At 33.7% G+C, this 25,776-nt stretch overlaps 1 protein-coding gene across 4 annotated transcripts in view; it reads left to right on the forward strand.

Moving 5' to 3' along the window:
• The window catches only part of Cdh10 (cadherin 10), a 181,761-nt gene that overhangs the window by 67,045 nt on the left and 88,940 nt on the right, over positions 1-25,776 (forward strand). For 2 of the 4 annotated variants that reach the window (XM_028767577.1, XM_028767578.1), the window contains exon 2: positions 4,217-4,553. In XM_028767577.1, the coding sequence (XP_028623410.1) occupies positions 4,326-4,553 (228 nt within the window). In that variant the 5' untranslated portion in view covers positions 4,217-4,325. Of the gene's footprint in view, positions 1-4,216; positions 4,554-25,776 lie in introns of those variants that run through there. The other 2 variants (XM_028767576.1, XM_028767579.1) reach the window with 1 other exon arrangement.

Below are 25,776 nucleotides of genomic sequence, written 5' to 3' on the forward strand. Positions count from 1 at the left end.
CAATATTTTGATAAGCATCTCATAAGTAGAATGAAATTTCTTTGATTACAAAGCTGAATAAAGAACAGTGTGACAACCTTATTCATGTTTGCTTGCAAAGCGATTCACTCTGTAGCTTGAGCCGGAGAAAAGAGATGATATTGTGTGGCATAGTGTGAAACAAAGAGTGTCTTTCAATGAAACAAAACAAACAGAAATGGAAGTAATAAGAGAAAGACGTCAAATGTGTAGTGATACTGTTCTGGTCTTTCTCACTGCAGTCTTATTTAACGTCCAATAAATTCTGTAAAATATATATCTGGGTACTGAAGCACCACACTCAGAATGTCATAAACATTTTGAAGATGATTTCAGATACACGGATGATCCATGGTTTTGATACTCCCTGCATGGGTCTAGCTGAATTAGAACTAGAAACAGAAAACCTTTGCATACATGCACACACTTGTGAGCAAGCTCAGGACTCAAAGAGGCTGCAGTGGAGAATCACTTTGATTCTCAGGACGTTCTGGTGTAAGTAACAAAGACAGAATAAACTGACATTTATGGCAAAGTAGGTACATATTAAATGAGGAGACAGCACAGAAAAAGAGAGAGAGAGAGAGAGAGAGAGAGAGAGAGAGAGAGAAAGAGAAATATTATCACACTCTTCCCTAATTTGTCTCTGTTCAACAAGTGCATAGACAGCAGGAATTTGAATTTACATTAACATTTTAAAAGTTCTGGTATGAAGGAAATGTGGGAATAAATGATAATGAAAGATGATTTAAAAACAAATGGTTGTTTCTCAGCTGCATGTTAAAATTATATTGAATTACTTTTAAAATTAAGACAAGGGATCATGGGTGTTATTGGTTTTCTTATTACCCAGAAATTATGTTACAGAATTGCTTCATTTTTCTACATTTTTTACCCTCTACTATTTGTTTTGTTTTTAATTACAATACTCTAATTCTAGCTAGCACGACTGGCATCTCCTTCTCATACAATTTTATATTCTAAAATTTAGCTTTAAATTTAAATTTTAAATGTCCAACTTTTATTAAGAATTAGAAAGACAAATTTACTAATTATAATATTATGATTTTCCTTAGTGAACCAAATTCAGAAAGGTATAATTGTCAGAACAGTGTTCAGATTTGCACATTAATGTGAAATGTAGAAATTACAGAATTTATATCATAGTTTAATAATTACTGGAAATAATGTGAAAGTGGATTTTTTAATAACTGGTTCTAAATGTTAAAACAATGTTGAAGTACTATTTTTCTCAGTTGTAAACGTGTTAAAGTATTTTAATTTACTTTATTCTTGATAAAAATGGGTTACAATTAATTTATATAATGCCCTACAGGACTTCTTTTAAATAGAAAATCTGTTAGAATTTATTGTTTAAGTTCTCTTCCTATGAATAATTATTACTTAAAATAGTATGATGGGCTGTAAAGATGGCTTAGTCCATAAAGTGATTTCTGTGTGAAGATAAGAAGGGAATTTGGATCTCTAGCATACTTTAACATGTCCAGGAGTGATGCTATGCACCTCTAATTCTAACATGGGGAAGGTGGAGAAAGAGAGATCCTGCGTTGCCCTGGTCCATCATCCTAGCTTAATCTACAAGCTCTAGGTTCAACCTGTTTCAAAACATAAAGTCAAGAGTAATCAGGGAAGGTACTCAAAGACAACCCCTAGCTTCCAGTAATTATTATTACCAGAAGAATAATTATTAGTTGTATTTATAACATGTAAGCAGTGTTCTCAAATGTCTACATACTAGCTCCTAATGTCTAAGATGTGTTTAGCAAAAATTAACTTGGGATAACGTAATGATGAGTATCAAATAGTTTGGATGTAAACTATATTTAAATATATTTTTAATTATATTATTATTAAAGTATACATCTTATTGAGAATTCTTAAATGTGTTAAATCATTGAATACTTGAATATACAACAACAATGAAAATGTGCTTCCATTTATTATGTAGAGGTTTAATTATTTATTAGCAGTGTTTAAATATGTAGTAGTCACTCAATAATTTCCAAAATGTCAGTTCTCTGTTATAATTATTGGTTGTTTATAGCTATATAGAGAGTGAGCAGCAATATTGAATATAGTTACTGTCAATTTTGTTAATGATTAAAAGAGATGAGTTGAGTATACTGTTGCTTCAATAAACATTAATATTCTAGGAGAACAGAGAAGAAAACCTAACCCATACACATCTTTACTCTTAGAAGTAGTGTAGGATTCTGGCCAATATCCTGTAACATATCCTGATTTATAAAAATACAAACAACATTTTGTTAGATGTTCCTACTCTCTAAAATGCAATCAATATACATGTCTGAAAGTCTTAGTTCTGGTATGTTAAATCACTTTATGCAGCAGCTCATTGCTAAACTCCAGCAAAGTATTACGTGGCATATTATAATAGAGCTTATATCGATCACTTTGTATGACTTCATGTGCTTACTATCATTTAATACACTCAAGGGAGACACTGGTTCATCATTAATCCTATTTCTAGAGACATTTGTATTAACCTTTCAATCATTTTAATAATAAAGGAAAAGAAAACCAAACAGATTGTTAACAAATACCTAGTGAGTGAAAGGCTAAATGTGACTCATGGAGTAGTTAAAGTGCTTCTCATCGAAAACACATAGAATTCAATCCTGTTGTTCTCCAAATAATTTAGATCAATTATGATCTAAAGACATAAAATACATATCTACTAGAAAGTTTTAATGATCTAAGCAAATTTGTAAAATAAAAATGCCTTTATTATTGAATGCCTCAATAATAAAACACAAGTTATTGTTACTGTAATATGTTTTCATACATAAATATTTGACATATGCTCGTATAATAGGAAATGATAGATATTTGCACCATTATATTTCTACATTATTTCTTAATTAAAAATATGTAATGAATTTTTTTCTAATGTGCATGGCTTTGTTCTAGACACTGACTAAAGCTGTAAGGAAAAAATACATTCCATCAAGAGATTTTTATGGTGGAATAGAACAGGAATACTCCATAAGCAAATAGAACATATTAATATATTGTGGTACATGAAATATTAGGGTGGATAAGACAGGATTTAAGGAGAGGATTTAAGCATAGGTCTGCAGAAAGAGAGCCCAACAGAAGAATCAGGGTACCTTCATGAAGGTAATACTGAAAGAACTCTAGCTTTATACTTACCATTTTAATGGGTTCAAGGAAAGGGTTAAAATGCAATAACTGTGTGATACAACAAGCTATTGGGAAATCTAGTCCTACAAATTTGGGTAGATTTTGTTTTCTGCTCACAGTGCAATGAGCATTCATGGAGAAACAAGACACTGCAAATTTCACATTACAACGGGATTATTTGAAAATGCTATATAACTGGCAGCTAGCAGGTTGGAGGCAATGAGTAGGCTATTACCATCATAGACATTAGATATTATGGGATTCTAGTCTAAGATGAAGGCAGAAGTGTCGTAAGAACTGCTTAGATCTTGCAAGTTTATTAAACATATAGCTGGTACGACAAGTCCTCCTATTTACTAGTGCTAACATTCTTATAAATTTGTTACCTGTAGTAGTGCCTTTTCTATGAAGAAAAGCCTGGTGATCCATAGACTAACTCAATAGGAAGGAATAGCCTTCAGCAGAAGGCCTATAGGACAATTCCTATTGTCCAAGTAAGTGAGGAATTTTTGTTTGTTTGATTGTATGTTTTTGTTTTTGTTGTTGTTGTTAATTTTTATAATCTCTGAGTAAATTTGAACTATCAGTGGTACTACTTAGAAACTCCTTAAATAGTGTTAAATTTCAGAAGTTCCTCATAATTTTCATAATACATTAGAATCAAATTTTATTTTCAAGGTTTAATTTTTGCTAAATTTTAGAAGACTTAACATGCAGAATGACATATTTCTACTAAATTTAGGTATTACAAGTCTTTTAAACTGTCCCATAGGAGAAAGGGTCATGATGGTGTTTTTAACAATTTATTTGAAATAATGTATTCATCATTGTCTTTTCTTGAATTGTAGATATTCCTCCAGACAAAAATGCTTCCTAAAACTGAAAATTATTTTAAGAAAGAGAAAAAGAGTATTTTCCTTTCTGGTTTTACTTAATGTTTTTCATTTTAAAATCGTAATTAAAAAGTCATAATGTTTTCCATTAACTATTTTATTTGTTTGTTTGTTTGAAGCTCTTGGAAATATGTTCACAGCACTGATGAAGTGTTGGAAGCCAGTCGAGATCTAATACCATAAACAGAACTATTTTTTCATCATCTACACTGGAATAGTTCAAGAAGTATGACAATCTATCAGTTCTTGAGACTGTTTGTTCTCTGGGCATCCCTGCCCCCCTTCTGCTGTCCAGAATTAATGTTCAGAAGGACTCCTGGGCTTCAGCAAATGACTGCAGAGTCCCGTGCCCCAAGAAATGATAAAATCCTTCACCGTCAAAAACGTGGCTGGATGTGGAACCAGTTTTTCTTACTGGAAGAGTATACTGGCTCTGATTATCAATATGTAGGCAAGGTAAGTCTCTGATGAAAAGATAAATAACCATATTCTTAATTTATCTGTCTAACCAAGGAATCTTCAAGATATTCAAGATCCCAGTGAATTTAAGTTTGATTTTCTCAATATTCCTATAGCTCTTTTATTTCTGTAGCACAAATTGTACTTGGAGAAATTGTGGGATGATTCTAACATATTAAATGTCGGAGTTTTCTTACAAGCGTCACTTTGCCAATCTTACAAGTGAAGAAGCTACTGAAAATGAATTTTTATAGAAACTTAGTTAAGTCCTTTAAATGATAAAGTGTGTTTAAGTTAACATTAGTATTTACTTCTGTAAACACAAATTAAAATCAAGAATAAAATTTTACAAAATGACATATAAGTAAATAAAAATATGTTCTAAGGACAAATATATTGCACATTTATAATAAAAATGTTTTTAGAAATTTTTTCCTATATTTTTCTTAAGTCATGTGTGTGCATAATTCTTAAAAACAAGGAAGGCGAGTAGGTATAAATAAGTTACTTTTTGGAGTATTAAATGGACAGAAGCAAATGTTTCTTGAATTCTGTGCTAAAATTCATACAAAAAAATCTGTTTTCAAGATAATAAATTTACAGAAAAGATAAAACATTGGATATGTAAAAAAGAAAGAAGGAAGGAAAAAGGTAAAAGGATAATACACTTCCATTGGTTTTAAAACTTTAATATATTTTGATATATTCCAATTATTTTAGTCCTGTTAAGTATGTAATAAAGGGGAGAAATTTGAGATGTATATTGACTAAAATAAACAGGAAAATAAACAGCAAACTTATCAACTTTAGCACAAAGCAAGTATTATCATATTTTCAGGTGAGCTTAAATGACTGGCAATAATGTAAAGGGGAATTTTGTATATGGTGGGACAGAAACCTTTTGGGTTTACTACTAGTAAAATAAAGGAAGAGAAATCGAAGCCATGGAGACTAGAAACAGATTTATTTACTTGTTTTGCAAGGTAGTAGTTACTCAATTTCAATCAATTTCTCTTCATCTAGTCTTTAATTGGAATTTAATAAATGTTATTAAATTGAATTATTCTTACAGTATATGCTTTTTTCATAATACTCAAATTACTTCTCATCCCCCCCCAACAACAGAATATCAATACCTTGAAGCCAAGAATTCTACATCATGTCTTTGTTAGTCTAGTGCTTAATAAGTATTTAGGTAATTTAATGATTGCTAGTCATATTGAATAACACATCCTCAGCCATCTGGTGCCACTTGGCCATTTGGCAGAGAAAACTAGTCTAGAATTTAATATTAGTCTACACAATTAAAATTAGAATCTACTTACAATATATGCTTAATGACATAGAACCCAACTATAACAACTAAAATATTCCCAATCATCTATATAAAAACCTAAAAGATTTCGTGGAACTTTACTGTATTTTATAGAGTGTATACAACAATTCCTATCTTATAAGGACATAATGACCTACTATTCCAATAGAAGGTTCATAGATGTTTCAACTCTCAAGAATGTTTAATTCCTTCCTCTGCATCTATTTTTAGGTTCTGTTTTGTCCTATATCCTTATATATTACTGTGACAAAAACACTATAACCAAGGCAACTTAGGAAAGAAAGGGTTTAATTGGGCTGACAGTTTCTGAGGGTAAGAATCCAAGATGGAGGAGCACAGGCACAGCAGCAGAAATAGCTGAAGCTCCCAATATCTAGAGACCCAAGAGAAGACAAAGAGTGACTCACTGGGTATCATTATTGTCTGCTGAAATATAAAAGCCAGCAAAGGTGACACATCTCCTCTAACTAAGTGAAATCCCACAATCCTTCCCACACAGTTCCATGGACTGAGGACAAAGTGTTCAAACATATGAGACACCAGAGGCCATTCTCATTTACACCACCATGTTTCAGGTCTATTTTATAATTTCTGTGGTTTATTCATTTCATAGCCTATAAAATAGATATTTGAATCCATTTTCTTATTAGTCACAGGTTAATACTGCATAAGTAGCTTATGTTGTATCAGTTGAATCCAAATTACATGTTTTATTTTAGGTATGTAAGATAAAAACTGATAAAATATTCATCTATCTATCATCTATCTATCTATCTATCTATCTATCTATCTATCTATCTATCTATCTATCTAGAGATAGAAATATGCATTTATATAATGTATACATGAATGTATATATGTGTGTGTATGTATGTATGTATGAATGTATGTATGTAATGCACCTTAATGAATACAGTTTGGTTGTAATACATATTTTCTTCATAAAATATAGACTCTATTACATTTCCTATGTATTATTTTAATATTAAATATGAAAAGTTATTACACAGTCAATCTTCTTTAGGAAAGTTATCTTTAAGTTTTTACTTCCTGTAAGACAGACATTGCTAAATATACTAGTGGTTTCAGTCTTTCTAGGTTGATTTTGCTGTAGATTTAAAATGTATTCTAATTACAGGCATATGGGAAAACAGTGACAGACATCCCACTGTAGGAAGAGTGTCTTGGGGCTGAGAATAGGAAGCAATAAAGAGAATGACTCTGGTGGGAAGAGTTCGTGAGAATGAAGCACATATATAGAGATTGAAAGATTTTTTTTAAAAAAGACAGTTACATTTTCCCGAACAAGCACTCTCTTTTCTTTATATCTTTGAAGTTGAAGGCTATTTAGGAAAGCATACATTTAGCAAAAAAGACCTCGAAGTAGCATCTTACTTTGAACTATTTCTCTTTTTTTGTGGGTAACTGCATTTATTATCCTTCATTTTTCTGTCTGTGTAAACAAAGAGAATGTTTATGCCAGTGAACAGATTATAAATGCACGTTTTGCAAATACTGATGCATTATTAATGCAAAGGGTATTTAAAATCTCTGTAGAAAGGAGACAGGCCAAAGGCTAAACTGTTACTGCCATGACTGTAAGAAGTCAAACAGTAAAGTCAATGCATTTCTTTCTTCAGTCTCAGTAGTCAAAGATTTTCCTCTAAGTCATGCAATTAACTGAGCAGCTCATAGTTTAAATAAACGCAACATAGAGCTTTCTGTTTTACCTTTCCCATGAGTCATTCCTAACACTGAACTTTGAGTCACTCCTTGTATTCAGGCAATTATAGCAGTCCATGGCAGTTGTCTGTACAGTTGCTGCCCTGACATCACATTTTCATGGAAAATGTTTAATAGTTGAACCACTGTAATTTTAATACTTTATCCCTTTTTCAGTATGTTTAAAGGTCCGAAAAAAAATATGATTCTCAATTCTATTGCATTACTTGTTGAATATCTGTTTATATGTGCTTTCTAATGACTGTATCCTATTACCAAAATACTGTCATTCAACAGATCATTTCAAAGTATTTAGCTTACATATATTTGAGACTAAAATCAACAATGGCATTAACACACACACACACATACATTTTTCTGAGACAGGACCTCACATGTAGCCCTTGTCTGAAACATGGGATTCTTTAATTGTATGACAAAACTTTTCCTGTTAAGACACAACACACATATCAATTCTCCCCAGATAGAGATCACATGACAGACCAGCATATGGATACCACCAAATTCCATGTTAGTGAACCGATCAATTTTTGCTTACAGTGGTATGGGTGAAGGGTTACTTACAGAAGTAGAAATGACTCAAAAACAGATGTATCACCTAAGTCAAATTCCCAACAAAGGTGGCAGTACACAAAGTTGGGAACTTGGAGCACACTACACAGCCTGCTGACATCTCTACAAGTTGGAGAATGTCTTTTTCAGGCAACTTAGTTGGTCTAATATTTTTCCTTGGCACGTTTTGTTGCATTCAGCAGCTGGTCTCTTCTCAGAGTTTTGAAATCTAGGCTTATCTAGACTCTAGGCTTATGAGAGTATCATCATCAGCTTTTTTTTTTCCTTCAGCTCTTGAGTTTTGCTTTTTTTTTTCAGCTTCTCTGTCTAAGAGTCATTCTCAGGTTTCCTTGCTTACTCTATCAAGGAGTTGAGGGGGGTCTCATGAATCTGCTCAGTTTCACTGACTTCCTGAATCTATTTTGAATTGTTTATCTTCTTACTTATGGAGCTTCTCTTCAGGATGGAATGTTTCAATCTCTGAAGAAACTGTTGCACATTTCTTGCCTCATTTTCTAGAATGCTAAGATTCTTGGCTGGTATTATCTTATCAAACTTAAACCAATTGCTCTTTCATTTCCTTTGAGTTCTAACACATACACAGTTCCAAGAAAATTACTGATGATATTTATTACACAATCTATGCATTCATGCAATTATCCCTCTCCAATCACATAAAATAACCATAAATAGATTTTAATCAAGTCAGTTCCTGAGAAAAATCTCCAAATACAGAATAAGTAATATCATAAGCTAAGGGACTAGTATTAGCACAAGACACTACAACACTAAGTTTTGAGCACAAAGGATATTTACTTCTCTCAAAGGGACAAAGTTCAGGGAATACGAGGCAAAGACAGGAGATGGAAAAGGAGTCTTGACAGTTGGAGAAGAAACAATTATCTGTCCCAGAGGTATCATAGACTTCTGAGTAGAGAGGAGACAGACAAGGATAATAGGTAAATGATAGTTTAAAAAGGCAAAAAGCAAAATGCTGTGTTAAGATGACATGTCTAATTTTGATTGAGCATATTAATTAGGTGTGCCAAATGTTGGTGTTTAATTGCTGGACTTCAATACTTTGATAGCTAGACCTTTTGTAGTCAGTATGAGGAATATTAAGAGGTCACAAGAGGGAAGAGATCTTGGTGGATAGCTTTAGTAATGCCATCTAAATACAATCTAGTGTACTTTTTTTTTAAAATCAAGGTAGAGGGAATGTGAGAGAAGCGAAAGGCCTGCCAAAGCTATATTTGCCATGGTTGTGCTGGATAGGATACCTTCAATAAGTAGGCATCCACACATTTGAGTCCAAGTCTGTATTGTCTAAAAATTTATGCCAAGAACTAAAATATTATTTTCTAGAAGTATATAGAAAGCTAGAGCAGCTCTGTGTATCTTCTTCGAGTAACAAAAACATTCACCAGACTCTATTGTGTATGGATGGTGTCCAGGCCACACTGTCCTTTGTAATATTGGTCTAAATGTTCTTAAATTGTTTATATTTCTTCTAGAGCCGTCCATTGTTTAGCATCCTTGAGCAAAAGAAAAGACCTTCAGTTATTTATTAAATCCATATCTTTCTTGTTTCCCTGAAATAATGGTGCCTTTTGAGAGTCACACCAATAATTGGTTTCTATTTTAGTGCACTAGTCATCTGTTTTTTGTGGTAATTCCTCTTGGCTCTGTGGGATGTTGATCCTTGTAGCTTGCCCTTGTTTATTTCTTTGGTGTATAGTATATAATCTACAGTGAACATTCATCTTCTACCTGAATGGTCTGTGAAAACCCTGACTCCCAACATTTGTTATTCCATTTAGAAATGACAGCATTGCTGGCGTAAATATCTTCTTATGCATTTGATACTACAATGTTTTAATTAACAGGGAATGAGGATGAACTGACCCATGACTGAAGATGTTGGAAGAAGTCAACCATTTTGTCAGTCATCTCTGCACTGCAGACTAGTTACTTAATTATCAATATCCCCAGACTGAATGGGAAGAGGGCAAAAACTCTGTATCAGTGATTCTACTTAGAAACTACCTCTTTATTCTCAGGAAATTTTTTCTGCCTAGGGCCATTTTTACTAAAACTGAGGTTTTCCTTTTGTGATACTGAACAGTAATCCCATTGAACATTCTTCAATGCATGGACAGACACCTTCCAAATCTCTTGGATTCCAGTGTCATTTGTGTGAAGATTGAGGAAGATTTACTGGACCTTAGTTTAATAAAGTTGTTTATAGAATGCTAAACAACTCAATTTATATTTCTATGACTTCTTATAATTAAGACATTCCGAATTGTCAGTATATACTTTGGATTAGTCACTAGTGTTTATTTCATCCAATTTAGATGTTTGCAAGAACTGGATTGTTTCATCTTACGCATGCAGTGGGTCTCTTCTCTAAATTTGTATGTTCTACACATCAGGGCAAATGAAACATACATTGAGTCTTTTAATAAATATCTGGAGAAACTTCTAGCTACTACTTTGACATTAAATGTACAGTGGTAAAAATATAGCTTTCCTGTACACAGAAGATGAAGCAGATGATATATTTAAGCTTAATAAGATATGAAACTATTTTTGCTTCATGTTCAACATATACCACAAAAGCCAAGTACAGAATAATAGGTAGCAAATGTCTCTATGTTTATATTCCTCAGCACTTGAAAAAAAAAACAGTTTTCCAATCTGTAAACAAATTCCAGTAAGTACTAGCACCTCTCAAAAAAACATCCTTTTATCTTGTATTCTTTTATTAGTTTTGGATATTTTTTGATGGAAAATACTTCAGAACAAATGGGCATGAGAAACTCAAGAGGAATGTTCTCTCTGAAGTTCCCTAAGTTCACCTAAGAGATTAGCCCCATGTAAATACAATAAGGACTCATAATATCAGTGCTCTTGCTACTTTTGACTGAGTTCTCTCTAAGTTTAGTTAGGTGGATACAGGCAGCTTGCACCACCTCTGAAATGAGTGGTTAGAACTAACATGGAGACAAGAAACCAAATTTCTCCCTAGAAAGTCGATCTGAAAATTGTAGTGTAAAAACCTTTAGATGACACAAGCACTTGGAGAGTAGAAAATACTTAATTACTGAAATGAGACTTTATCTCAGTTAAAATTCCAGATCACTTTGGTTATGAGTGACTAGAATGATCTATTTAAATACCCCTCTGGTGTATACTAAATATGGACCTTACAATAATGCCATGAATGGAAAAAAAAAGCACAAGTAGCACTAGAACTAGTCACTTCTATCTGAGCCAATGAACTGTGAGCCACATGATGGAACTAAAAAGATGGCAAAGGCAATAGGCAATTTTAGTTTAAAGGAAAAAATCTTCAAAGTGAAATAAATGAGGATGATTTAACAGGTATCAGAGGAAACTCTTTTGAGTTAAGTGATTCGTAATATCTCCCAAGTGAAGGGGGATATGGATAGAAAAGATAGACTTCCATGATATATTATTATCACACAAAATGGGAATTTACATAGCATACTCAGTGGCTATTATATTAATCGTCAGACAGATGATAATAAAAGCATTTTAAACTGTAGGCCTTGGATACTTCATGTATTCGCAATACATGTTACAATAATAATTAAGGAAGTGAGAGTGAATTTTGTGGAGAAGATTTGAACATGGGAGGATCTGGAGAGTACTGAAAAGAATGATGTTAATAGGAAGATCACATATGAAGCTCACACATACATAAAAAAATCTGTACAATAACACACACTCACACACCTGGGTATGTAGCAATAATGAACAAGAGGCTATGAATTTGAAACAGAGCAAAGAAGAGGTAGATGGAAGGGTTTGTAAGAAGAAAAGAGATGGAAGAAAAGTTGTAATTATATTCTCAAAAAATGTTTGAAAAAATCAAAAAAGATATTAAAAAGAAAAGTCAGTCTAAAGCCAATAAAGTATAGACACAAATACCATCCACAACAAAATAAAATAAGATAAAATAAAATAAAATAAAATAGAATAAAATGGAAGCTTGTGCTATCAAAGCTTGGTAAGCATTTGCAAATCACACAGTGGATTGTAGTTCCCTAATTACATACAAAACCTAGAGTTCTGATAGGATACTATTTGATTAAGAAGTTACATGTGGAAAACATACATCTCAAATATTATTGTAACATTCTAACAGAGGATTTTGTGGGAAGATTTAAGAATATCCAAGAGTTCCAAATATATTTGAAAAATTACATAATTAATTTTAAAATTAGAAGAGCTTTTAAAAGAATATACATATAACATTTGCAGCTGGAGAAGCTGTGTTAGTTTTCTTAAAGATTTAGAGATCTTATAGTAGTTTAACTATTTTTATATGAAAAATATGACATTTTAGTCTAAGAACTTTATCTGTAATTAAATGACAATTGGTTTTCTCTAGTTGTAATTAGAGTATCGTACATTTCCCCTTGCAATATAATCAAAGAGACAAAGCAAAATAACAGATACAAAGTTTTGATATGAAAAATAGCAAAAAAATGATCCAAAATTTAAATTATTAGGTAAATAGTGGGTTTATAATAACACTTTAGGTGAAATAAACCAAATTGTATATATAAAACCTTCTATCAAATAGTATCATCAGAGCACCAATTTCTACACACCATCCATGTAGTACTCTCCACGAGAGTCTGAGCAAATGTAAAGGTGACCACTTCCATTCGGCACATATTTCGTATTACACAGCTATGTAATATAATAAAGGGAGAAATTAGTACTAGGAAAAATTTTTTTATAAGACCCAGAAAGCCATCGAAATTTAACATGGTTTGTTATGATCTAACAAATAGATTTTAAAGAAATGATAATGGCTTTAGATAATGAAACTGTAAGCAAAACATAGGAACGCTCCTAAAGCAAATGCAGGTGAAAGGATCAAGCTCATAATATAATGTCGCACGTCAAAAAGAACAACCTCAAAGGATGTACAAGTCAAGAAACTAAAAAGAGAAAAATAAACTAAGCCCAGTAGAAGAGGGAAAAGCATAAAGATCAGAGAGGGAATAAATGAAACCATACTGAAAGGCGATGGAATACATCAATAAAGACATGGAGCTGCATCCTGGGGCAAAAAAACAAAACAAAACAAAAAGGACATTATTAACACCTTTTATCTGAAAACAAAAAAGGAGATGGTATTACTCAAAGACATAAAATGCAAAATTAAAAAAATAGATGTTACAACAAATGACTCAGAAATAGAAAAGAGCAAGATAAGTCCCAGAGTAGATTTAAAATGCAGCAAAAGGCATGACCAAGAAGAAATGCATGATTTCCCAGAGAAGTCTAGCCTGCTACCCTGAATCCTGAATAAACCTTATCAAACCAATAATGAGCAAAGAGAATGTACTAAAAATCCCATAATGCACAGAACTGCATTTATGCTGCACTAAAATTCAAAAGACAATTAGAGAAAAGAAAATAGTCATTTCCAAAGTGTTCTAAGATATTAAAGTGAAAACTTCTTAAAGTCTCTTAAAATTTTAGAATTATTTTGATATCAAATCTGGACAGATGATAAAACAAGTTGCAGACTATTATTTCCATGAGTTTAAAAGGAACAAGCACTATTGTAATGCTAGCTAACTGAATCCCAAAATACATTCATTCACTGTTCAAAAATGAGTTTTATACCTGGGGATTTAAGAATACTGCAGTATACACAAATCAGTAAATGTGATGCTGCATATTAATTGAGAATATAAAGGTCATATGAGCAGAAATATAGATGTAATTGTACAAACAATGTTTTTGTGACCAAAGATGAATAAAACAGTCAAAGAAACAGTATATCACAATGAACTATATGAAAATCTCACAGTATCATTCTAAGCAGTAAAAACAAACAAAAAATATTCAAGATTACAAACAAGATAAGGAAACCAGTTGATACCTGGTTCATATGTTCTGGAAGTTCTGATTATATCAATTAGACAGGGAAAGAAGATAGGTAGGAAGGTAGGTAGGTAAGTGGGTAGATGAATGGATGGATGAATGAGATATGTAAGTAGGTGTGTAGGTAGAGAGATAGATATATAAATACATATAAATAATAGATAAGAAGTTCAGAACTGATGACCTCTCTTTGCTGATGATAGCCCCTTTCTGGAGGAAAACCTGCGCAAGTCTAACCAGAAGTAACAAATTTCTAAAACTGACAAATTCAGTAAATTTGTACAATTCAAAATTCCAGACAGTAACTAATCATATAACAAAGTGTTGTATGACTACATTAGCTGTAGTGTATCTGAAAATGGAATGGTGTTTGATCTGTAGCATCACTGTCTACTGCCCTGAAACCACCTGTAACTCCTGCTCTAAATATATCAGTTACTCACTTCTGGCTTCTACCGTCACCTAAACGTGTTCATACCTCGCCCCACACATGACACACACATATTAAAAGACATTTTTTTTGAAAAGTTAAAGACAATGAAAAGGTATATCATTCAGAAAACATCCTCATAATAATCTACTTATAAGTAGCTTTGATGACAATAAAGAGGATCTGTAACATGATATATATATATATATATATATATATATATATATATATATATATATAAATGATAAAAGAAATTGTGGAAGACAAATAAATGTAGATTTAGAGACCCAAGCCCCTATCTGTTAAAACATAGTTAGAGTGGGTGATGATTCAGTCCTATCATCATCTTTTTACACAGGCAGGTTCTTGAGAAGGAAGTGAAGGAAGAAAGACTTTCAAGATGATGAAATGCTATTTGACATTTTGATCTGGATAGATAAAGATCAATGAAGAGCAGAAGAGCCTTCATTAACCATTCAAACGTGTAAAATGATTGTGCATGCAGAATCATGAGGAATAATAAAAATAGTTTTTATTTAAATGATCAGTAAGATAATAATAATCTTTAAAGATTGCTTTTCTTCTGAAAGCAAAATAATGATATAAATATTATCATTGAAATGTTTTAAGAATAAGATTTTTAAAAATATTTTAACTATCCCCACTACCTTGAAATTTTATTCTGTCAGTGATTTTACTTACTATTTAAACATTATCATGAGATTATTTTAGGTATTTTCCTTGTAATGACAAATAGTTTCATTTTTCAAACATTTCTTTAGTGGATCAAATCTAGTAAGTTGCTGATGTAACATTAGCTTAAATATGTCATCTAAGATTGCATATGAAATGTGGGTACCTTCTTAATAGAAGACTTCATCAACTTCTATAAGTTACATACTTGCTACTTAATTTTATTTTGAATTAAGAATTAAATAATTTTAGGTCATTTCACGTGTACAGTTGAAGTTCCACTATGATCTTTTCATATCCATATTTCTCTATGTCTATATATGTCATTCTATAAATACACAAACATAAGTTTAAGATTAATAAAGTTGTCAACAGAAAGGATGGTATGTTTTTTGTATCACTGTGTGAAAGGAGATCTCCCCAGCTAGAATAATATGGGAAGCTCAGAGTAATAAAGTGAGGCTCTTTATTTTGTACTTGGCAAATTCCACCAGGGGGACAAAATGGCACGGTTCTATTTCAGCTTGTCCACAAGCTTGGTTTGGATGATCCTCAGAGTATGGTCCTTCCTTCTTCTTCTAATTAGCTGAATAATGCAGAGTCTCACAGATCATCTGGATCTCATCCTGTTTGCTGCTTGTATTTCCCCCCCCCCATATTTTTAAGTTTACAAGCTCATCACAGCCCCCTCCTTCCTCTCCTCTCAGATCCATCCTCACACCCATTCTCCTATTTCCCTGTCCCCTTTTCCTCAGAGAAGGAGAGACCCTTGTATAGGTATTAACCTACCATGGCTAATAAACTCACAGCAGGACTAAGTACATCCTCTCCCACCAATGCATCCCTTGGATGCCACCAAGGTAGTCCAGCTTTGGTTTCAGCAAAGGAATCCAAAGTCAGGCAACAGAGTCAGAGACAGTCCCCACTTCTATTGTTAGGAGACCCCTGTGAAGACCAAGCTGCAAATTGCTATATCTGTTTAGGGGACTAGGTCCAGCCCACGTATGCTCTTTAGTTGGTGGTTAATTCTCTATGAGCCTCTATGAACATCCATGCGTTCTTCTCCACAATTTGTATTATGTTTATTTTAAAACATGTCTTATTTGTGACCTTGTTATGTCTGCATGCTGTTTGGCTCTCAGTCATTTTTAATTTGCATGTGTTGAATACTTAGACTACCAGCATTTGGGCAGAGTTACCTTGATTAGTACTGGGTAGTAGGGTCCAGTATTTAGCACTCGGCAGTTGGACCTCTGCTCGCTCAAGGAACTTTTGAAAGATGACATTTTATTTATTTTATTTTTCTTATAAACACTATATGATTTGTTTTTATTCACAAAGTGTAAATGGAGGGATTGTTCTGTTTTAATACAAAACGTTATTCTTTGCATGCTTCTTAATAAATACTTTATAGATAATCTTTTCAACAGCTCTACTATGATTTGGCTTGCCCTTCCCTTTTGAAGGACACTAAGTTATTTTTCTAGTCCTTTGAGAGATACCATTTTACACAGTGTTATTTTATACTCAGAGAAGATGGCTAGAAGTGTTCAGCTTTGCCAGGGCTCTCTTGAGTGAGGCCAGGAACAACCATTCAGTGTTATGACTTCTCCATAACTCTAACAAATCGGGGCATTAACATTTGAAAACTGTTTCCCAAGTGAATATGTTTATGAGGAATACTTGGTTTGCTTTTCCTATAACTAAGCCTAAGCAACAAAGTTTGGCTATAAACTGTTTTTTTTTTTTTTGTAAGTGTGATTATATCCCTTGCTAACTTATTCTTTATTTGATAGGGATTTTCTTTCCTTTTAGCTCAGAAATTCACATTGTTAGTTTACATTGTTTCAAATTTGGTTTTCATTCTCAAATGTTATTGTGTAATGGAAATTTTCAAAACAACAGACATATATAACAAAACTGTAATTATTTTACAAATTTATGGTTTCATTAAAGAGCACAGCAGACGAACAGACCAATAAACAGACTCACTCTGTAGGCTAATACATGTGAAGTGAGGCTTGAATTCACTGTATCGTAGATTCTATTTTGAACTCATGGGAATCCTCCTGTATCACCCATCCATAATAGTGAGATTACAGGCAAGGACTACACACCTGCCTTTCTATTAATGGACAGATATTTGTGATCATCTGGTAATTTGTTACACACAAGTGTGGTAAACTCTAATCTTCTTATATCCTCTGTAATAACAGCATTTCCTAGGTTTCACGTAAATTCATTGTCTGGCAACTGTGTGTACTCCTTTATTTTAAGACATTCTGTATACCAATTCTTAAATAAGATGCTAGAATTTTGTTTGCTTTTTCTGTAATGTTTTGTGTAATTGTAGTTCAGCTGCTATTTCTCATTTTCTAATATCTCTTTATAGAGTACTTACTTTTTCATATAATGTTTGTATCATTCATTCATCCTATCAGGTAAACATATGTAATGTTCTCCCTCCCCTGGCTTTGATTGTTACCAGGAATAGTTATACGAATATTTTCTCATATTGATGTATGTTGAGTATCTTTAAAGTATATATTCTGGAGTACCACCCTTGTCCTGTGTTCTGTGCCTGGATCTAATCTCTACCCATCGCCAGTCACCTTTCTTGATTTTAACCGTTGTTCTATCATGAGTATACCACTTCTCCTTAGTCCAGATCTGTAATCATTCTTCTTATTTGTAGACACTTTTTAGTTTATTGTATCTTATTAGTGTTTCTTTAATAATAATATTCATCTTCCTGAAGAAGTTTGTCATTCATTTTTCTAATTGTTTCTCTAGAACATCTAGTCATTTTCCCCCCAAATCTCTTTATTCTTAAATCCATAGAAGGTATGAGGAGCTCATCAATTTCACAAACTCTCTCAGGCTCATCATTAGGTGTCCTGAAACATATTTTTAATGAAAAAGTAATTTATTTAAAATATACTTAATTATCATTATTATGAAATATTACTAATAAATGATATTAGAAAATATTAGGTATGTTAAGGATACACACACACACACACACACACATATGTAATAAACTTTGGGATAGATAATAGATGAGGATAAAACCTTCTGTAGTCAGGAATACTACCTCAAATATGACATTTGATCAAAGGATGAGGAGGAAGAAATGGAGTTATCCTGCCATTATCAATGTGAAATCCTTTGTATGAAGAATAATTATGAACAGAGAAAGGTTAAAAAAGAGAGTGTCTGGTGAGCACTGGAGGAAGGCAAGGCTGTCAGTACAACCAGATCAAAGAATTGGAAGGGAACAGTGCAGATAGCACAAATCAAACAATGATGAAATGGGAGGTAGAGTCCAGGTCCTATGGGACAGGCCCCATTACCAGTCAATGCCATAGTAAATGCTCCCTAAGACACCATGTTCTATATCCCAAAATGTGAATATACTGCTTAAATGTCTTAATGAGATTATGGAGATGTGATTAAGTTAAAACTCTTGATGTGAAGTGATTATCCTGGATTACATAGTAAATTCTGGTATAATTACATGGATCCTTATAGGAAGGACTCTAGGGTGTCAACCTTAGGAAAAAGAGAGACACAATTATAGAGCCAGAGGTTGTAATGATATACTCTGAAATTAGACAAAGCAGCCACAAGTTAAGGCATGCACACCACTCCAAATTCCAAGGAATGGTTTTCTGCCAATGTTTAATTTTACATATCTAACTTACAGAAAAAATTTAATTTGTATTACTTCAGTTTGTTGATCGTAATGATTTTCTGTCATAACAGGTAATTTATATATAGGTTTTTCCTGTGAATTCTGATTTATTTTTTCTCTTTGTTAAATGGTAAAATACTATAGAATTATAAATAGAAGGCAAGAGTGTATTAATTTTACTTCAAAACTTTCCACTTGAGTTATGACTTAAACATAAATACAAAAACAGTTTTAGCATACAGAAATTTTCATCAGGAAGAATTATTATGGACAGTTCCAGGATATCATTGTTTATTTTCTTCCATTATATTTGACAGCATGATATGTAGGTATATTCTATAAGGTCTGGTGAGAACACAGAAGTCAGCTTGTGCTAGTGTGTTCAAAATATGGGAAAAGATCACAGTGAGTATAATAAGAAAAGAGGAATTGTCTGCTTTTAAGCCCATATCCATATCAAAGTGTGTGTATTTGTGTGTGTGTGTGTGTGTGTGTGTATGTGTGCAAGCATGCGCTTTTGCACATGCATGCATGCATGCATGCATGCATGCACATACTTGTGTATACTTGAGCATGTGTCCAATGATAGTATGAAGGGTGTCAGGAAATCATAAAAATAAGAATTGGTATCCACTTAGCTAGAGGAACATCAAAAGCCAGTGAGTGATATTGGATTAAGCTAGGGTATGTATTCCAATGATATCCTTGAATTCTAGCCCCTCCTGCCTCTGGAGTATTGGCATTACATGTCTGTGCTACCACCCCATCTCTAGGGTATTTTAGAAGATAAATATTTATACTGCATTGTGTAGAGATTTGTCAAACACTGATGTTAAGTCAAGTACAACAAATACAATCTTTGTGGCTCTAATATCTAAGATATGGTACATAGGCAATTCTGACAACAGTGAACTTAAAACAGATTGTAGAAAGAGTAAAGCAGATAGATCAATTTGAGACTTTTCTTGTTTTTCTTATGGTTTGGTTTGGTTTGTTTTTCTGGTGATGTCTAAAATACAGGCAGCTGAGAGCCTCTGCCAAGGAGACTTGCTGGAATAGTCAAAGAAGACACTATGTTTTGTCTTTCTTCTGAGGAGATTGCAGTGGAGTAAAGAATAGAATAGATGATAAGTATAATAATAATTTTTCTTTATTTTAGAGGAGACATTTATTGTTCTACCACTAATTATGAAATTTCATTTTCTTATGTCTGTCTGTCTGTCTATGTATCTATCTATGTATCTATCTATGTATCTATCTATCATCTATCTATCTATCTATCTATCTATCTATCTATCTATCTATCTATCTACCTAACTACCTATAATGAGACAGGGTCTCTCTATATACCTCTGGTTGTCTTGAAACCATTTAAAGACCTTCCTGTTTTGCTACCAAGTTCTGCAAATAAAGGCATGCACTACCATACATGATAATTATAAAAATTTAAACACTGCTTTAAGATCTGTTTTATCAAATTAAGAAGTTACCTTTAAATTCTAGTATGTTTTACTCATTTGCTCAAAAACAACTGATTTATTGCTAATGAATTTCATGTATCTATTGAGATGTTTCTGATTCCTTTGAAATTTCATAAGATAATAGTTCTTACTTGACATCTTACTAAAATATGAACATTGAGAATGATATCATATCTTTCTTTAATTTTAAATTCCTTACTGTTTTAAATTGTGATTTAATGGTCAATGATTTCTTTTTGCACAAGGTATAACCTACCATAATATACTTTTTCCAACTGTTTTCATTTTATTTTGATACCAGTTTACACTAGATGCAGAGAAAGATTTGTGTCTATTACCATATTTTTATTCTGTTTAATACTATGTGTGAAAAAGAATTATTGATTTGATCAGAGTTGGGCAGAATTCAGAAAGACACCCCATGGCAACATTCTGTTGTGGTGTGAATATGTCAGATCTTGACTTAAATCTCTTTTACAGATAGATCCTTAAATTCCCTGTTCACTGGTGAATTTTCTGAATTACATTTTTGGCAATTATTAAATTTCAGTGTTAAATAAAACGAGACAGGACAAAATTTCAAGGAGAAATTTAAACAAGGAACACTTTATTTTATATTAAGGTCATTTCTTTCCTCCACTTCTGCCTATTCTGTCTCTCTGCCTCTCTCTCCCTCTCTCTCTCTCTCTCTTTCTGTCTCTCCTTGCCTCCTTCCCTTCCTCCCTCCTTCCCTCCATCTCTCTTTCCCTCGCTGTCTCTATGAATTTGTAATCATAGTATCTAGAAATCCTCTTCATCCCCCACTCTTTCCCACTCAACCTTTAATAACTTAGTGCATGTATCACTAGTCATATACTAGTAGATACTTGTGTATCCACTAATTCCTGCTAATTGCTGTACTTGCATCTCTCATTTTTCTGTTCTATGATCTCATCATGTTATAGGTCATATTAGACTTAGCCAACCTATATCTTTGGGTTCTACTGAGACATGACAGTTTCCTTAATTCTTTGCTTTTATTACTTAGATATTGTCTAGGTTTATGGATCCCATAAGGGATTTTGGAATTTTCCTATTATTTTTGGTGTGTGGAGTGTATATATATGTGCCTGAATGTGTTTGTGAAATGTTTCTCTTGAGTAGATTTAGGTTCTGAGTCTGAGATGAAGGGGGGAAAAGAGAGAATTGTGTTTCTCTGTACCTCATACTATAACATGTTGACATCGTTAGAGTACTTGCTGCTGCTGCTGACTTTGAAAGTCGGTTAGCATTTCAGGTATTTTTCTTATCTGACTTTGTTAGACCATCAACAATATCTGTCCGTAATGAAATCCTGCAGTGAACAATATTTTCTCTACACTAAGTTGTAATTGCCAAAGATTTAACATTGCTCTCTGGTAGAAGAAAATTACAAAAATGGAAACAAATGGTAAATTAGTATCGTGAAGTATGCACTCATTAAAAAGAGCAAGAAATTGGAATGCTTTATTTCTTACAAGCAAGCAAGCAAACAAACAAACAAGAGCACTCTCTTTGTAGGCCATGAGACATAGTGAGTATCATTATGCCAGGGTTAATTATCACACATCTGGCAGACTGCACTAAGGTGAAGTATCTCCAAGTGCTCCCCTCATAGAATCTGTGTGCTGCCCTCCTTTCCTCTGTGACATTTCATTCTTTTCTTCCCAGCGACCTTCCTCACCAAGACAGTAACATTCCTTCATGTTTCTTCCAGGTTAGCAGGGCTCCCGTTCTTCCCATAGTTAGTGACCTCTCACAGTGATACACTTTCTTTTGATACACAGTTTACACTTAATGACTTCATGGTCTTTGTTGTCATTCAATACATCTTAATCATTACTGTCTGACACTCTCTGCCAATCACCTCATCTATCATAATCAGGCTAAATATCTGTGAAAGAAATGTGAAAACTGTCATCTGCTTTATTGTCCTTATATGCACTTAATTGTATTGTGTACCCACAGTAATCAGCCATGAACAGATTTTTAAGAAAAGTGTGGTAATTTGCTACTAAAAGAGTACCTTTTGAATATTATTTATTTATTTTTGGGTATATGAGTACACTGTAGCTGTCTTCAGATACCCATCAGAGGAATGCATTGGATCCCATTACAAATGATTGTGAGCTACCACGTGGTTGCTGGGAATTGAACTCAGGACCTCTGGAAGAGCAGTCAGTGCTCTTAATCACTGAGCCATCTCTCCAGCCCAAAAGGTACCTTTTGAAAATGAAGTGTATTGCATTGATAGCAACAAGGCTTATGTTTTATACAATCTAACTTGTTTGCTGTGATAATCAAAAATTTAAATGTACTTGAGCGACTGGTGCTACAAAAATTAACTGTGATTATGAAATTCTAATAATGAAAGGATGAAAAAGAATAAGAGCTCACTTCCATATTTTTAATTTAAAATTGTTTTGTTTATTTGTTTTGTTTTTCTACCCCTGACTTTATATTTTATCATATCTAACAACAAGTAAAATCCAAGTATTTTCCCTTTCTCCCATTTTGGGAAAAATGCCAGTGTTTCCAAGAATCAGGATACAATTAATATAAAAACTTTTGTTTTAATTCATGTTCTGTCTCAAGACACTAATGCTAATGATAGATTGTTAAAATTTTGAAACGTGAGATTGGCTGTGCTATTATATCTCAGTAATGAACCTCAGGAACCAAAGACTGGAAAACTCTACACAGAGAACTTATATACGTTTTCACAGTCTGGTCTTATTGGTTCACTCATAGGAAGCTAGGAAGAAAGCCACTTCCAGTCTCAAAGGAAATAGCACCCCATGTTTACAGAAGAGCAGCGGTGATCATATCTGCAAGGAAAATAAATAACAGACTTTTGGGTCATTCCGTTCACATGAGTACCATGAATGTGTATAAGAGACAAGTCAAGCCAACAGCGACTACTACAATTCTCCATGAAAAATTAGTCTTTAAAGATATGCACAGTGAGCTAGTGCCAGAATCTACTAATGTAGAAAACTAATATTATCAATGGTGATGTAAAAATAAACAGAGACCAAGATATAAACAGTCTGTTCATCTGATGCCTTAAATATGTGAGTCATATACAGTAGCAAAAGAACCCATAATAAAAAAGATGAATCAATCCATGGAAATTCACCCAAAACATGGGAACATAATCAGAGAGAACACAGAATATTGTCAGTCCACATGGGATAAGGAAAAAAAATATTAGTGAGATCCCCGAATACCTGAAAGGTATTCAGTCAATCTCTATATTTGGAAGCTACAATGAGTATAATGAAAGGCAGAGAAAATGTAATCATTGATTGATTGGATATTACAGAAACAAAAACAGCTTTAAAAGGCAATGGAAATTACGCAAAATGAAACACAATAAAGATGCTTTAATTCTCTCTTAAATTGAAGTTTTTATCATCTAGCTTTCCCCTCTAAAAGTTTATGAATTCAATTTAGCTATTACAGTTTTAGAGGGTACTTGCTTATATTTTTATGGTTTATCCTAAAAAATCACATTATGAACCACACCATTTATCAAGATGAAGTTGTCATGTGTAATATTATCTAGTGGAAGCGACAGAGAGTCTTAGTGCCTTTCTTTCCCCATCAGAATAAAGCTCTGAGACCCCCTGTGCTCCATATGCTCATCCTCACGTCTACTTACCGTATCTTTATTGATGCTTTTCACACGTCACTGTCAATTATCATTTGCTTTTATTTTCTCCACTGTCAATGGATTATTATTTTTGAGAAATTACATTGTTGTACCAGGAAACGTTTGTGAACCCCAATAGACTACCAAGGAGGTGAATCTCATGTAATTGCATTAGGGTCTCTATTCAAGCTCAAGCTTGGGCTTCCGGCCAACCCTGACACAACAGGAAGGTGGAGCCTAGTTTTAGGCAAGTGTTTATAGATGTAAGAAGGGGGCAACTAGTCTGGTACACATCCTATTGGGAGGGGGGCATTATGGCCTTTGATAAAATTGGCTGGTACAGGAAGCCAAACCGAGCTTAACTTCTGCTTTCTTCCTGATTGGTGGTTGTTAGGAAGTAAAATGTCAGGGGCAGGCTTGTAACCTAGGGGTGCAGACCTGTGTAGGAGGAGCTAAGGTGGGAGGAGTTAGGAGACGAAGAGGAAAAGGAGAAGTAAAGAGAAGAGGAAAAAGGAAGAGGAGGAGCTAGAGAGGGCAAAGATGTAGGAGGATGGAGAACCACACAGGTATGGAGAGCACTCGTGGGGAACAACTTATAAACTTATAATTAGGTTAGCTAATTGGGCTACAATTAAACTCTCTTTGTATGGGCATCTTTTTATTAATCATTATCAAACATAGAAAGCCTTTGATGAATCTATAAGAATTAGAGTCTCTTCCTCTTACTGGGCACGTATGGATGGCAGAATAGTCTGGGCAATGCCCTGCCTTGTGAAGACAGTGTGGAAGATTGGCAGAGCCATCCCCCACACTGGCATCTCGTGGGTAGCAGGGCTGGTGTTTCTGGTGGGCTGGTTCTAGCTGCAGTGCGCACGTGGCCTCCGGCAGAGAAACATGGCAGCTGGGCCAGTCAGAGCTGCTGCAGCTTAGATAGTCGGCTTGAGTCGGGAGGCTAGTTTTAAATAATTACCACAGCAGACTTGTTGGGGAATAAACTGGAAACTGGTGTTAGATACAGATCTTGTTGGAAGGTAGCCTGGAAACTCGGGCTAGGGTCCAGCTTGTTACTTAACTTGAGTTCGGCCTTAAGTCCTGTTCTCTAAGATGGAGTCTGAACCCAAAAGATTTGATCTCTCAATATAAAGATTTGGCCTTGAAATTGAAGATAATGTATCTCGTTGGTTACAGTTGTTTGATTGCTCTTTATGTCAGGGTCCTCTGGTTTCTGGCCTACTCACACATTTAAATCTACTCTACTGGCGACAGCCATACTGCAGACATGGAGACTAGCATCAGGTGTTTGCCTTTATAGTATTTTTTAAACACATTTATTCATTATTTTTATCTCTCAAGTGTCACCAAAAAGGTGATTTTTTTCACTCCAGTAGTATAAAGCAAGTAACTATTTTGTTTTTATCTCTTCATCTGAATGTCTGTTGTAATGGGAGCCATGTCCATGTGATCATGGGCATATGGAACCTGTTGACGTTGACATCGGGAAGCTTTATCCATTTCATTTCCAGGTTTTTCTTTTTCTTTGTGTGTGTGTGTGTGTGTGTGTGTGTGTGTGTGTGTGTGTGTGTGTGTGTGTGATGTCTTACTTAAACCCTGAGCTCATTCACAGATCTAGTCTCACTAACCTGTCCACTTTCTGAGGCTGAAATACAAACATTTCTGGCCAAGC

The sequence above is a fragment of the Grammomys surdaster genome, unplaced genomic scaffold (genome assembly GCF_004785775.1).
Source record: "Grammomys surdaster isolate TR1022 unplaced genomic scaffold, NIH_TR_1.0 174, whole genome shotgun sequence".
Classification (NCBI taxonomy): Eukaryota; Metazoa; Chordata; class Mammalia; order Rodentia; family Muridae; genus Grammomys; species Grammomys surdaster.